The following is a 15,104-nucleotide window of genomic DNA, read 5'->3' on the forward strand; positions in this document are numbered from 1 at the left end:
TTGAAATGGACGGAGAAGTACTATATTGAAGGATGATTGTAAGGGCTTTTGGGAGAGGCTGAGGACCCCTCTAGACTGGTGGGGGTTGGAGTGTCTTCCACAACATGTCACTGATGCAATAATAGTGCATTCATGGTGAATTTACACTGGACCATCCTGCTTTGTAGTTGTTCTGCAATGCTTCTCCAATTTTGCACACGGTATTCAAAGTGGAATTACTTATAACTTCCCAGATACCATCATCAAAATGAAACACCAAGAATGCACATTAAAAAGGATGTTTGGAGGGTCCAGGGGGGTTGTCCAGGGGTAAATCTGGAGAAGTGGCTTCAGCTTGTAATGGTACCACAGCAAGAGAAACAGAGAAGAAACTGGTGTTCACAGAGCAGCAGAAGTCAGTGAAAATTGATTTATTCACAAATTCGGATGCTGTTTATAAACTCCTAGAGGGCAGATACATTCATCCTAGAGACACTGTTTCCAGAAAAAGCATAATTTACTTTTCAAATAATTGTCCCTTTGCTTGTTTTATTTATGATCTTTATCGAAATGGAACTATTGAGGTTTTTTAGGGTCGGCAGGGGGATAGAACGTTGTAGTTTTCTGATATCTCTGTCAGGAAGGTAGACTTTTTCCAGTCTGGTAGTGAGGGAGGTTCCACATTTTAGATAGTAAACATCATGTACGCTTAGGCTTCCCTCAACAAACTTGTAAAGTGTGAATGACAGACATAGTAGCATCTTAAACAACCATATACACCTGTATTGGAACCTAGCCTAAACAGTGTATGTTACAGTTTGCATGTTTCCTGAGTGAACTAGTGATGTCATATTATTTTATTTACCACAAAGCAGTAAGAGAGCCAGTATGGTGTAGTGGTTAAGAGCGGTAGTCACGTAATCTGGGGAACCGGGTTCACGACTGGGTGACCTTGGGCCAGTCACAGCCCCACTCACCTCACAGAGTGTTTGTTGTGGGGGAGGAAGGGAAAGGAGAATGTTAGCCCTTTGAGACTCCTTAAAAGGGAGTGAAATGCGGGATATCAAATCCAAACTCTTCTTCTTCTTCTTCTTCTTCTTCTTCTTCTTCTTCTTCTTCTTCTTCAGCATGTTGACGAGGGCCAAACTACACATTACACACACAACAGCAACCTAATTGTACATTTTATAGGGAAGGGAAAAGGCAATTTGGAGCAAAGAAATTGTGGTCAGAATATTAACCTTAACCCCCCCCCCTTGCTGTTTCCCTTCTTCCTAACATGAAATATGAATTTTGAGCCCTGGGATAGGGTAAGCTGCTGATGACAGGGTCATGTGGAGTGCAGGAAAGTGATAGGAAAGGGTTGAGCATGCACACATACCCATGCTGTTTTTACTTTAGTTTTTTTGTTTTTGTTTTTAGGGGTAAAGCAGTGGGTGGGAGGGTGAGGTGCTTAGTCTTTCCTGAACATGTGCAAGTCTCCTTTGAAATGTGCCTCTCTTTTTAACACCAACCCAGCCTGCTTCTGGATTTAAAGCTCAGCTGGAGAACATGAATTAAAGCTGCAATCTTATATAAAGCCTTCCTTGGAGTAAGCCCCATCTAACGCTCTTCTCCTGCCCTGTTCCTTCACCACCACCAGTTCCCCTTGAAAGTATTTCTTCCCCATCCCTGCATTTGTTTTCTGAGGAAAGCTCAGGATAGAGTGGGAGCCCCGTTTTCTATTCATAATATCTACTTCCACCCCAAACCGGAGGATGCAGAGGTCCCTTTTCTGTTAAGAATTTTAATTTATTTGAACTGATATAGATCAGTGCCTTGGTGCTGGAGGAGACTCTTGAGAGTCCCATGGACTGCAAGAAGATCAAACGTATCCATTCTTAAGGAAATCAGCCCTGAGTGCTCACTGGAAGGACAGATCGTGAAGTTGAGGCTCCAATACTTTGGCCACCTCATGAGAAGAGAAGACTCCCTGGAAAAGACCCTGATGTTGGGAAAGATGGAGGGCACAAGGAGAAGGGGACGACAGAGGATGAGATGGTTGGACAGTGTTCTCAAAGCTACGAACATGAGTTTGAGCAAACTGTGGGAGGCAGTGGAAGACAGGAGTGTCTGGCGTTCGCTGGTCCATGGGCTCACAAAAAGTCGGACACAACTAAACGACTAAACAAAAACAAAAAAAGATCAGCGCCTGCTAGGTCAAGGCAGTGACCTATCTAGTCTAGCGTCCTGTTTCACAGTGGCCAGCCAAACACCTAAAAAAGCAGAATTTGAGCACGAGCCTTTTCCCCACCTGCAGTTCCCATCAACTGGCATTCAGACACACACTGCCTCTCACTGCGAAGGGATGACAAAGCCATTATGCTAGTATCCATTTTAATAGCTATAATACTATTGTCATTTTCAACAGTAGGCAAGTATTTTTTTTAAAAAAAAGAAAATATTTTTAAATGGAAAAAACCAGCTTTTTATAGATGATCCTTTCCTCCATCCTTAAAAAAAAAAAGGAACAAGCTAGTGTTCTGGAGCAAAATTATAATCCAGGCTACTGGGCTAAAGGCATCTTTTTCTAGGAACACTAATATTTGTTTTGATTCAAAGTGTGAGCCGCATTTTTTAAAAACAGTAGAAACAAAATCTGTTTGCAACCTTCTGTTGCTGTTCTGTCTGGATTTTAGTTATCTTTAAAAGTAAATTATATAAAACCAGCAGTCTTTGCTCGCCTATGGGCGTGCAAACTTTTTGGGGTCAAGCTCCACATTTGCTCAGGGTGAAGTGGTTGAGGGCTGCATGGCCAGAGTAAGATGGGGCACTGTCCCCTCTCCCTCTTTCTTTCTTACACACACACACACACACACACACACACACACAGACACTTCTCTCCTCCTGTTGATAAGCAGATTCATGTGGAAGTCAATAGTCCTTCATATACCCACATCCCATCCCATATAGGGCTTTGAATGTTACACGCTTTGAACTGTGCCCAGAAACAGACAGGGAAGCAGTGAATCTGCGCTAAAGATGTTTTCTGGCCGACTACTCTGGCTTTGCAATCTGAGCCAATAGTACTTCAAGTCTTCAAAGGCAGTCCCAATGCGCAATACATTGCAGTAGCCTAATCCCAACTCCTATTGAGATTGTAAACAGCTTTTCCAGCCTTGTCTTAATACCCCCACTATGAATTTTCCTGCCACTCAGCAGATTTGCATACAATGTTTGCCGCATTGTGAGCCAACTCAGTATTGATAATTCAGTAAATGTTAATGGGAAGGGTATACTGAAAGCAACCATCAACCTTGACTTAAGTACATTATCAAGCATTGTGTCTGAAAGGCATTAGTCCCGTAGGGATCTTCTTTTAAACTCTCGGGCTTTGGAAAGATAGAAGCTTCACTACATCGTAACACTGAGTGAAGCAAGTTTTCCTTTCTCTACCCTATGCTTAAAATGATTACCATTCATTAATCAACTTCGTGTTAAAGGGCACTATGTTTGCCTTGAGGCTACTATGTCTAATTAGCTTCATGGGAAATTAAGAAGGTGCTGCTGTGTTTTTTTGCATTTCCCCCTATGAATTTCATGTTGTTTCAACTCTTCAGCTACAGAGTAAATACTGCTACTGCTTTAACAGATACTTAAGGGTAAAACCTGCTGCCTATTTGTAATGTTCTTTATGCTGAAATCAGGACTGAACTCTGTGCTATTCAGGAAGTCTGTTAACAATCTCCTCCTTCTGTTCTAATCAAACCTGATGCTTTTTGTTCCTCCTTTTCAATTAAAACCCAAAATTATTAGGTGATGTATTCATGTATCTGCAGTGCATCATGTAATCTGGTCTTGATTGAGAGGCTGCCTGTTTTTTCTTCTTCTGAGCACTTCACAGGAACATAGAAAGCTGCCTTACAGTGAGCCAGACTATTGTTTTATTTAGTTTAGTACTGTCAACACTGGCTGGCAGCTGATCTCCAAAGTCTCAGGTGGGTGCCTTTCCCTACCAGGAGATGCCAGTATTACTGAACCTTGGAATTTTCTGTATGCAAGACAGATGCTCTGCCACTGAGCAATGACCATAGAGACACCATAGCACCTTGAGACCTCAAGCAGACATAAAAGGCACCCTTCAGTGTGTTAATGCATAAAAACTTCAGTCCATGTCTGCTAAGTCCCTTTGATGCCTAACTGTGTTGGATTGCCACCCAGAATGTTCTTGGTGATGGTCCTACATCTTTGGTACTCTTTTGCACTGGAAACACATCTAAGTCGGAGTCAATAGAAGCTTTCAAAGGTATTGCAAGACTTTCTGTTTATTTAAGTCGGCATTCCCTGGATCAAGTGGATGCTAATGAGGCCTTGGCTTATCTGTTGTATCCACTTTTGTCAAAACAGTTTAGGTAAGGTTACAGTCCCCGGATTTACAAATCAGTGCCCATACAAAATCAATTGAAGTTGAAAAGTGTCCCTGGATTCATTGAAAAAAATCTGGTAAGCTTAAGTTTAGGTTTCTGCTCTTTACAGAGTTTCTGAGCAGGAAGAATTTGAAATATCAACATTATTGTTTCCCTCACCAGCCTGCGTTTGCTGCTGATGTAGATCTTTCTTTTCCTTCACTTTCCATTTCAGAAAATCTTTGGAAGAACTGGATATGGATAAAGTCACAGCAGCTATGGTCCTAACCAGTTTATCCACCAGCCCTTTGGTCCGCAGCCCTCCTGTCCGACCCAATGGTAAGCACTGTATTCCTACTCACAAGAGATTGTGAAAAGTAGTAGGGATCTTGAACTTAAATTTCATCAGTGGTTGCGATTCATTAAGCATGTATGTCTAACTATAGTAAGTATCCATCTTTTACACTGGGAACATATAGGGGGGGGGGAAATCCTATAAACCATTATGCTATTAGGGGACCTGCCACTAGTTACGGGACCTTGTGATCAATGCATTGTTCATGAGTCACTTTTTCTGAAAAAGGGGATGGGGACTAATTTTGAGCAGACAAACAGCAGAGAGGGAGAAATTTAGGTACTCCTTTCCTTCCCCGATTCTTCCTCTCTGGGCAGAAGCATCTAGGCAGTTTTTAATTTACAAACAAAAACAAACAAAAAAAGAGAAGAGGGACATGAAACTTGCTGCTGTGTGTAACAGGTAGCGCATAAGATCAAACTGACGTTCTTCTTTAAATAAGACAAAGAATAACAAAGAAGATGGCAGGAAAACAAGAATCAGACTTACTCTCTCTTTGTTTGTTTCAGCCTCATTCCATCAGGCTTTCTTCTCTTTTCAAAATTTTGTTCATGTATAAATCTTTTCTTTTTTAAAAAGAAAGATAAAGAGAAGTTAAAAAGCCAGAGAACACAGAAATGCCGTAATTATGACTGAACATTACATTTGAATGATAGGTGCTTTTTTCACCCCTTTAGCTTCTGTGAACAAACAGCATTTAAAACTATGCTTGACTTACTTATTTATTACATAAAATTTACATGCTGCTTGATTGTAAAAAAAACCCACACAACTCTGATACCAGGTGTGCTATGTGTGTATAAATTAGTGAAAGCATTGCTGTACTACCAGGTACAAACTCTTCACACATTTATATCTGCAGGACTGTTGCCAACATTCTCTTCTAAAAAACACAGTAACTGATACAGTGGTACCTCGGTTCTTGAATGTAATCCATTCCGGAAGACCGTTTGACTTCCAAAATGTTCAAAAACCAAGGCACAAAGGGCTGGCTGCAAGTTAAATTGAGAAAATTGAAAACATGCAGTGGAAGCTGTTCAACTTCCAAGGCGCGTTTGAAAACAGAAGCATTTACTTCCAGGTTTTCAACGTTCGAAAACTGAAATATTCGGCCTCTGAGACGCTCGAAAACCGAGGTACCACTGTATTGAGTTGCTTTGGTCCAGGGTAAAAAGCATATTATCCTCCAGATGTTGTTGAACTACAGTTCCCATCATCCCTGAGTTGTTGCCCAACACATCCGTGGGGAGGTGGGGTCTACCATGTTGGCTGCCCCTGCTTTGTCCAGTGCTGTTCAACTTTAATTCACTTTCCTTTCCTTTTTGGTCTTCCGAATTTCTAGAGTCCTTAAATGGATCTTGGAAAGAAGGAGGATTCGTGCCTTCGAGTACCAGCAGCAGCGGGTATTGGAGCTGGAGTGCTCCAAGCGACCAGTCAAACCCATCCACCCCCTCGCCCCCTCTTTCTGCCGACAGCTTCAAACCATTTCGACTGCCGTCCCAGACTGATGACGGCATTGACGAAGCTGAAACTAGTAGTCTCCTCTTTGATGAGCCCATTCCTAGAAAGAGGAAGGTGAGCCCAATATTGACTTCATAGGAGACTCAAGCTTGTGTGGTCCCCTTGGGGTTCATTTTCAAACCTGAGGGGTGCATTGTTTCTTACGGGATAGTACATTCGCTGTTTGCTCCAGGATGTTGGCATGCTTTTTAAGTGTCCAACCCTGGGGCTTATTGACAAAGTGCCACAGTCAACTTGTCATGGTTTATCCTCTCTCTTTTGCCACATTGACGTAGGTCTCTTACCATCTAGTTCAAAGATAACCAATCAAAGGCAGTATCAAATTTAAATTATGTTACAGTGAAAAGTTTGAGCACAGAAAATAACTTGTCTTTTTGAGATTCCACACTGGAGTGGAGTGGAATATTACATCTCTCCCTTTTCACTTTGCAAGTTACATATATATATATATATATATATATATATATATGTATATATGTAACTGGGACGCGGGTGGCGCTGTGGGTAAAAGCCTCAGTGCCTAGGGCTTGCCGATCAAAAGGTCGGCAGTTCGAATCCCCGCGGCGGGGTGCGCTCCCATTGCTCGGTCCCAGCGCCTGCCAACCTAGCAGTTCGAAAGCACTCCCGGGTGCAAGTAGATAAATAGGGACCGCTTACTAGCGGGAAGGTAAACGGCGTTTCTGTGTGCGGCTCTGGCTCACTAGAGCAGCGATGTCACGCTGGCCACGTGACCTGGAAGTGTCTCCGGACAGCACTGGCCCCCGGCCTCTTGAGTGAGATGGGCGCACAACCCTAGAGTCTGTCAAGACTGGCCCGTACGGGCAGGGGTACCTTTACCTTTACCTTTTATGTATATGTAACTGCATGTAATACCAATAGGGATGTCATCTTATTTTAAACAATCTTTGGCTGCATTCCTGTAAACTCCCTAGTGAAGCTGTGGGGGCTTCCTTCAAACAAAGTGTATTCCCGCCGCCCCCCCCCCCCCCGCCCCCCCGCAGAAGATAACTCGGAAAAAGTGTTTTGACTCCAAACTGTTTCCTCCAAATGGACTTCAAAGGGCTCATTGTAAACACTGATAATCGAATCAGAGGTTATAGTAAGCTCCTTACAAGGTGCACTCCCGGCACCAGTCATCTGATAGGCAGTGAAAGTACACCTTCAAAGGTGGTTAGCAGTTGAACATGTCTAATTCCCCAGCCCTTTGCTCAGTTGTTTGCTTTTTTTTTAAAAAAATGCCTGATTAATCAGGAGCACCAGAAGCACTTATCTATCATCATCATTATCATCACAATTATTATTTATTAAATAGCTGTCTGCCCAATGTAACCATTTTACATTATAGAAGTAACAATACAGATAAAAGCACGAATTAAAAACACCCATTAAAATGGGAAGGGAGACAATCAAAAGCCATATGGAACAGAAGAGTTTTACAGCTAGGTAATGAGCAGTCCAGCCTAATCTCTCTTGGACATGGGACATCCATATCAAGGCCACTGAGAGTCAGAGATTAGTCTTGCCTCCAAACTGTTTAGGGCTTTATAGGTAAGAAGAAGCACCTTGAATTGTGATTGAAAACAAACTGGAAGACAGTGCAATTGCTGTAGGACTAGTGTTATATGATCCATAAAGCACTCAGCAGACAAATGGCTGCCATATTTTAGTTGATTAGAAAAAGATCTAATAAGTTAATTAAACATTGCAGGCCTACAGTGGATCAAGACTCCAAGCGGGGGGAGCACACACACACTATAAATAAGTCAGAAATAAGTCAGATTGTTGTAACAAAAGAAAGAAATCTCTATGGAAAACCTTATTTTAAAATTTTGAGTTCTCTAGCGCCATCTGGTGTTGCATGTTTATAGTGCATTCAAATAGCTGTGTCTTTACTAATGGAGCTGAGTCCCTAGTGTGCTCCTTAACCCTTGGTGCTAGATAGCCCTGACATCATGATGCAGCCTAATGTTTTTTGGGGGGAGCGTTTATGTGGCAACATACCCCAAACTGGCTGTCCCAGTTTTACTTCACTACAAAAATGAATAAATTATCCACACTGCCATGATAGACTATTATGAAACTTTAAAAGGTACTTTTTCTGCTTCCCTAGGAGTGCCTTTTTTGGTCAAGCAATAGAACAGTTCTACAATGAAAAACCACAAAGATTGCACTCTGTGCAGTACACATAATTTACCTAAAAACCAGTAAAAGTGCAAACATGGGAACAGTCACTTGAAAGATGTCATACTAATTACTGCTGTATTAGCGTTAAGCAGAAATTTACAAAATGGTCCAATTTATGATTCATAGAAGTCAAGCAGATGTGTGAACAAATTAATTAATCTGTATTCTCTCTTGTTGATTTCCCCCCCCCCCCCAGAATTCCATGAAGGTGATGTTTAAATGCCTTTGGAAAAACTGTGGAAAAGTACTGAGCACAGCTGTCGGTATTCAGAAACACATCCGGACCATTCACCTTGGGTAAGAAAACTACTGTCCCTTCTGTCTGGCAAAAGACTGATATCCAAATCCATTTTACTCAGAAATAACCCTAATTGATTTCACTAGGATTTATATCCCTAAGCAACAGAGCCTGCTTAGAATCAACTGCTTATCTGTGGTATCTCAATTCTCTACTTTCAGGTTGATAAAGATTTTGAAAAAAAATTCTATGGCTGGTTCCCACATTATATCAGGATGTATTTTCACCTGTATCAAAGTTGTTTAAAAGTGATTATGGAGATGACATGCAGGTCTAGCACTCGAGTAACGCTAAAGCTAAACAGTGGGTTAACATGAATAAGCAAATGTGAGCTAAGCCACGCTTTGGCTTAGTGTGCTATCTGAATCTGTGCTCGTGGTTTGCTCTTTCCAGAAAAATCACGAGCTGTAACCAAGGTTTGTCCTATGGTTTAAAATCTGTGGTTTGTCTAGGGGAGCCTCACTGTGACTCATAATAAGTCACTATTTATTGTGACCCCTTAGCTTTTTAATTCTAGTGCCCCTTTATTCTGCCTCTGAGGCATATGTGCCTTGCATGCACACATCAACAAAATGGCACAAAAAGCCTACAACCAAATGAAGAAGGTATCTTAATATTGGTCCAACTGTCAGTTATAAAAGTTGTATGTCACATCAGTTATAAAAGTTGAGAGATGTAACTTCTTTGCATCTGCCCATATACTAACATCACAATTCTCCTTTACTGCAGTTAATTTAATATGCTACAAATAACTTCTTGGTCTGCACTTGATTTAGGCGTGCAGGAGAGTCTGACTACAGTGATGGAGAGGAAGATTTTTACTACACAGAGATACGCCTCAACACTGATTCCGTAGCTGATGGGTTAAGTAGCTTGTCTCCCGTCTCCCCGTCTCTAGCATCTCCTCCTCCTTTTCCATCACAAGATGTGAGCAAAAGTGACCTGTCATGTGCCAAAACAGATGTGAAAGGGATGACACCTCTAAGCCGCTCGGCTCCTACCAACCTCTACCTCGTTCACTCTGACCATGCTTACCAGGTAAGATTCTTTTCCCCATAAGTGTTACTGGCTCAGTGTAATGGGAAGCCCATAGTTTCTAATGTGAATGAACCATGGCAAACATCAGTCTTGTGTGTTCCCCTTCCCCTCCTTTTCTATTCTTTCACGGACAAGAAGCTTTTGATTATTAAGCAAACCACAGTTCATTGTGATGTCTGAATTTTAGGAACTGTGGTTTGTTCAAACTGTGGCTTCCTTCTACTGATCTGGTTTTTTTGGGGGGGGGGGAAATCCATAATGTTTATTAGAATCTATTCTTTTCTAATGTAACCATTCCTTTCTTTATAAATGAATTCAAGGCAGCTGAAATCAATTAAAACATTCAAATTGTCAATGACACAGTCTACCAACCCCCAAACAAGCACAACATCAGAAACAAGCAGAGAGAAAATATAAGCACCTAGCAACACAAAAGAACAAAGGCTGGTCTGAAAAGTGGGTGGGTTGCCTGGGGTCTGAAGGCATAAAGTAATGGAACTCTATCCCTCCCTCTAGGATAATATTTCAGAAACTTTACGCCATGATTGAAGGACCTGTTTCTGATGTACTCTTGCCAAACCTCAGTCTACAAGGGCACCCAGAGTAGGATACTAGCTATGCAAGGTTATATATATATATATATATATATATATATATATATATGAGAGAATCGGTCCATCACCGTTTGCTCCCGTACACGTGCTTCCCATCCCTGTGAAAGTCTTGCAGAGGAAAGATCTGCAGCCTCTCAGAGAATTAAACTGCAAGTCAAACACAAGACGATAGTGTTACTGATATTTATTTTAACTTCATTTTTCCTTTCTTTCAGCAATTGCAATTAAATTCTGAAAGATCGCTGCATACTGCCTCCCCTCTTTTCCCCTCCCCATTCTTGCCTTGCAGTTGCTGCATAAGCCCTGGCTTTTTGACTTGTTTCAAAATGATGACAGATAGCACCCTGTGCTTGCTCATGTTCATTAACTGTTCTTTTCACCATTTCATGATAGTTTCTGTGAGAAACTAGTTAATGTCATTTTCTCTCCCACCCATTCTGGTGTTTGTTGCCCCCTAAAGTGCTGCTTCTGTAAGATCTGATTTTTTAAAAAAAAAAAACATTATTGGGTCTGCATATATTGGAAAACCGTTCATTGCTCATGAATTATTGTGAATGCAGTTCTTCTTTCTGCTTGCAATACATATCATTAGACATCCTCCCTGTACCCCTCAGAGAACTGCATGAAAAGTACAGTGGACAGGGAAGGGCCATAGCTCAGTAGCAAGAACATCTGCTTGGCATGCAGAAGGTCACAGGTTTAGTGCCCATCTAGGACTGGGAGACGCCTCCACCTGAAACCCTCTGCCAGTCACTGTTGGCAGTACTAACCTAGATGGACCAGTGCTCTGACTCCTGTACTCCTATGTTCAAAATAATCTCTTTCCAAAACTTGATGCCCAATTTACGGTCCTTAGTATAAGACAGTTTGCAACATAATTCTGTAGAACAGAGATGTTCCTCCTTAACTGACTGGTGTTTTTTAAAACAGGCCACAGCTCCTGTGAACATTCCAGGAACAACAAAGTTCACTCCCAATGGAAATAGCTTTAGCATCTCCTGGCAATCGCCCCCAGTTACCTTCACTGGCATTCCAGTAAGTAGAAAACCAACAAAATAGAACAACGGGAGGTTTTCTTTATACCAGGGATTCAGAATCATTGTCCCGTCAGATGTTGCTGGACTCCAACTCCCAACAGCCCTAGCCAGCATATGGACCATTGTTGTGGAAGAAGGGAGCTACAGTCCAGCAACATCTGGAGGGCCACAGGTTCACTATCCCTGCTTTTATATTGCGGTACATGCCTGGAAGCAGGCGCTGTTGTCCTTTGTCCAGGTGAACATTCCTTTGTAGCAGTGCTCTGTCCTCTTCCACCTGCCCTGCCCAGATCTGTAATTTGTGGGTGCATTGTTGAGATCAAGAGAGTCTAGTGGGAGCTGAGTAGAAAGACTGGCAAACAAACACAGTATTCCAGCTGTGAATCAACTAGTCCCCGCTGCCAACTGCTTGCATTTTGGACCTTACATTGATGCTTCTTACTGTAACATGCAGTATCAAAGTGTTTCTCCTCTGGCACCACGCCCCTGAATAGGTGATACTCCCTAAAGTTACAACAGTTAATTCTGACGTCCTCCAGTCCATTGGATTTGTAAGCCTCATAGGACACTGGCTGGATGGTTTCTCCTCTTCCCTTCCCTGCATTATTTTTGTTGACATGTGATCCATTGTAATCCCATATTGCTTTCTGTCATTCTTCTGCCCAGCTGCTTATAGCCTCTTTGTTTGCCATTTCTCCCTGCCTTGCATTTCTCCAACACAAATGGCTCCTATAAGTAAATTATGTTCTAATTTTTATTAAAATGATTGTTCCGCCATTTAAATGATTGCCATCAGAGCATAACCCTCCTTTTCCATATCAAAGTGTTTTACCTAAGGCCACACGTTCCAAATTTTCCATTTCCTGCAAATGCACGCAGGCTGTACAAAGCCTCTGCTTACTGACAGTGTGAATTAGGCACCGATAAGGTACTGCCCGCTTCTTCCCTCTCTTCACCAAGTGAATCACAAAAGCCTCTTACTGTCAACCTTTGGCATGTCTTGGAGGTTTTCTGTGGAGTCTGTGGTCTCCTGCTGAGCTGATAAAAAATGAAAGTAGCTGAATCAATTACATTGCTTTCTGCCAATGAATATTTATTAAATTCTATCAAGGAACAGCTAGCGGTGAAAGGCATCATGCTGGTAGCAATTTGAACGAGAGACTCTTAACAGAACATGCTGCGCATAAAATACTCCCAAAATTTGATTTCATGACAATACGGTTGATCTAGAATAATTATAAAGGTGGCTTGTTCTCTGTGGCGCTGCAGAAAATTGGCTGAAGTAGCACAAGAAATCCAAGAATCTTATTAGTCACTCTATAAACCAGAGATTGAAGGCAGCTGGATTAGGTGTGTAGGTATTCACAGAGCTTCAAGCAATGCCAGTGATCTTTTGCCTATAATGACTTACCATTCCCAACAAAATTAAACCAAGTAAATAGTTCAAGTGAATTAGAAAGTGCATGATTTTTACAATTAAAAATACAACAAAACAGTTTAATATAAAGGATTTTCCAGCTTTCATAGCAATACTAAAATGCACATTTAGATGAACATAATTCAGTGTGTTTCAAAGCATTTGCATTGTTTCAAAGTACTTTTTAAAATCACAGCTATGTGATTTTGACATGTGTTACACTTAACTCCTAGGAAGGTGCCATAGCTTTCACTAGCATAACAATTTAGTTGAATACGGCCAAAAGATTATAAGGAATCAATATCATTGTCTGGAGCATTTTCGCATTTCACTGTAGTTCTCTAGACGAGTCCATATATTAGCCCAGAAGCTAATAAAATGTTGAAGCTGAATAATGAAAGCATTAATCTTGAATTTCTCTTGGAATATACAGGTGTGCCTTCCATGGCTTTTCTAGAGTGTCTGATAGCAGTCAATTCTTTTGCACTAACTTTATATACCAGAATGGTTGCTGGCAGAAATCTCTTTGCATGGTGCATTAAAATTTCACTGCATTGGCCAAACATTGATGAAGTCTTGATGAAGCTATGTAGGTTTTTCTTGGAACAGGCTCATTAATGGTCTATCACTTGAGTAGCAGCCTCCTTGATTATTATGTGTTGAATGTCTTGTCCTTCTCACCCTGTGATTTGGAATGTCATAGGACCAAGTGCCAAAGGGATGCGGGGGCACTGTGGTCTAAACCACTGAGCCTAGGGCTTGCCGATCAGAAGGTCGGCGGTTCGAATCCCTGCAATGGGGTGAGCTCCCATTGCTCAGTCCCTGCTCCTGCCAACCTAGCAGTTTGAAAGCATGTCAAAGTGCAAGTAGATAAATAGGTACTGCTTCAGCAGGAAGGTAAATGGTGTTTCCGTGTGCTGCTCTGGTTTTGCCAGAAGCAGCTCAGTCATGTGGGCCACATGAACGAGAAAAACTGTCTGCGGACAAACGCCGGCTCCCTCGGCCTGTAAAGCGAGATGAGCGCCACAACCCCAGAGTCTTTCGCAACTGGACTTAACTGTCAGGGGTCCTTTACCTTTACCTTTAGGACCAAGTGCCAGAGATTCAGTGCCCTGATGGAAGATTAAAGTGTGTTTTGCTTCTGTTGCAACTAGATATTGGTACTAAGAGAGTGCAGGAAGCAGCGTCTTTGAATTACAGGAAGGTTCTGATTAAACCTAGGGAAGACATAACAGTTGTGCATAAGTCACGAAGTCTTCCTTGAACATTTTAAAGGGAAGTCCAAATAGTCACCTGCTAGGGATGGGTAGTGCTGGCTCATTTAAACTGCAAAGTCTACTATTAGACTTCCCCTTGGCCCCACAGCTGCTGGTTCTGGTGGGTATCCCAGTCCCCATCTCTTCTCCCGCACCACTATTCATTTCTTTATGATATTGGATATGCTAGAGAATTTGAGACAAATGCAGTAGAAGAGGGATGAGGCAGAGGAATTGGAATAAATGTTCAGCAATGCAATGTAGCATAGTCCTACATGGAACCCGGCTAGATCAGATATTTGGCGAGGGACACTGCATGTTCAGATGTTCCCTGTCACTTAACATTTCTTTCCATGCATATGCGGGTTGGCTGAATCTTATTTTTTTTTAACATGGGACGCATTCAGTTCTGCCATGTGCTCCACTGAATGCTTGGCTTGGCTGTTGGAGAGCCAATGGGATGGAGCAGCCTTTAGGAAATGCAGTACATATAATCCATTGTGTCCCTTCCCATTGAAATTCTGTAATCAGAATTGTATTTTCATCTCTGCTTCTAGATTTCACCAACTCACACACGTCCTGCAGGGAGCGGAGAGCAGAAGCAGCAGATTCAGACCGTTCTGTCATCCCCTCCTAGACTGTCAGTTGGCCTAAGGTAAGAGACGTTTTGCTTTTGATAGCAAATCACTAAATTAATTGAGGGCGTGACAGTAAATTATTTGCTTCCTCTCCATTACATATGTTTCAATGAAATTCTTTTCAATATAACTAGACAGCAAAATAATATTGAAAATGATTTTTAAATCATTATTGATACATTTTTCTGTTTACAAATCCCATTAAATTCTTTCTCAGTCCAGAAAAATAAGTACAAAGCCCATCTTCCACCTCTTCTTAAAGAAAAGTTTGCGTCCACTGATTTGCTCCTTGGCTAGGAAATGAGAGGGGAAAGGGGGGTGGGAATCCCTGAAATATCAGAGAATATAACTTTGCTCCTTTCTTGGAGTTGAAAGGAGATGG

General features: G+C 41.8%; 1 protein-coding gene across 4 annotated transcripts in view; it reads left to right on the forward strand.

Moving 5' to 3' along the window:
* Window positions 1–15,104, forward strand: part of ZNF704 (zinc finger protein 704) — a 51,891-nt gene that overhangs the window by 23,485 nt on the left and 13,302 nt on the right. For 3 of the 4 annotated variants that reach the window (XR_014513888.1, XR_014513889.1, XM_083451166.1), the window contains exons 3-8: window positions 4,600–4,703; window positions 6,062–6,294; window positions 8,621–8,721; window positions 9,499–9,760; window positions 11,305–11,409; window positions 14,642–14,739. Coding sequence is in view for 2 of the 4 variants with exons in the window: in XM_083451166.1 (XP_083307292.1) it covers window positions 4,600–4,703; window positions 6,062–6,294; window positions 8,621–8,721; window positions 9,499–9,760; window positions 11,305–11,409; window positions 14,642–14,739 (903 nt within the window). In the remaining 2 variants the exon portion in view is untranslated. The remainder of the gene's footprint in view (window positions 1–4,599; window positions 4,704–6,061; window positions 6,295–8,620; window positions 8,722–9,498; window positions 9,761–11,304; window positions 11,410–14,641; window positions 14,740–15,104) is intronic. The other variant, XM_083451167.1, reaches the window with a different exon arrangement.

This window comes from Podarcis tiliguerta (genome assembly GCF_965153285.1).
Source record: "Podarcis tiliguerta genome assembly, chromosome: 7".
NCBI classification, from domain to species: domain Eukaryota; kingdom Metazoa; phylum Chordata; class Lepidosauria; order Squamata; family Lacertidae; genus Podarcis; species Podarcis tiliguerta.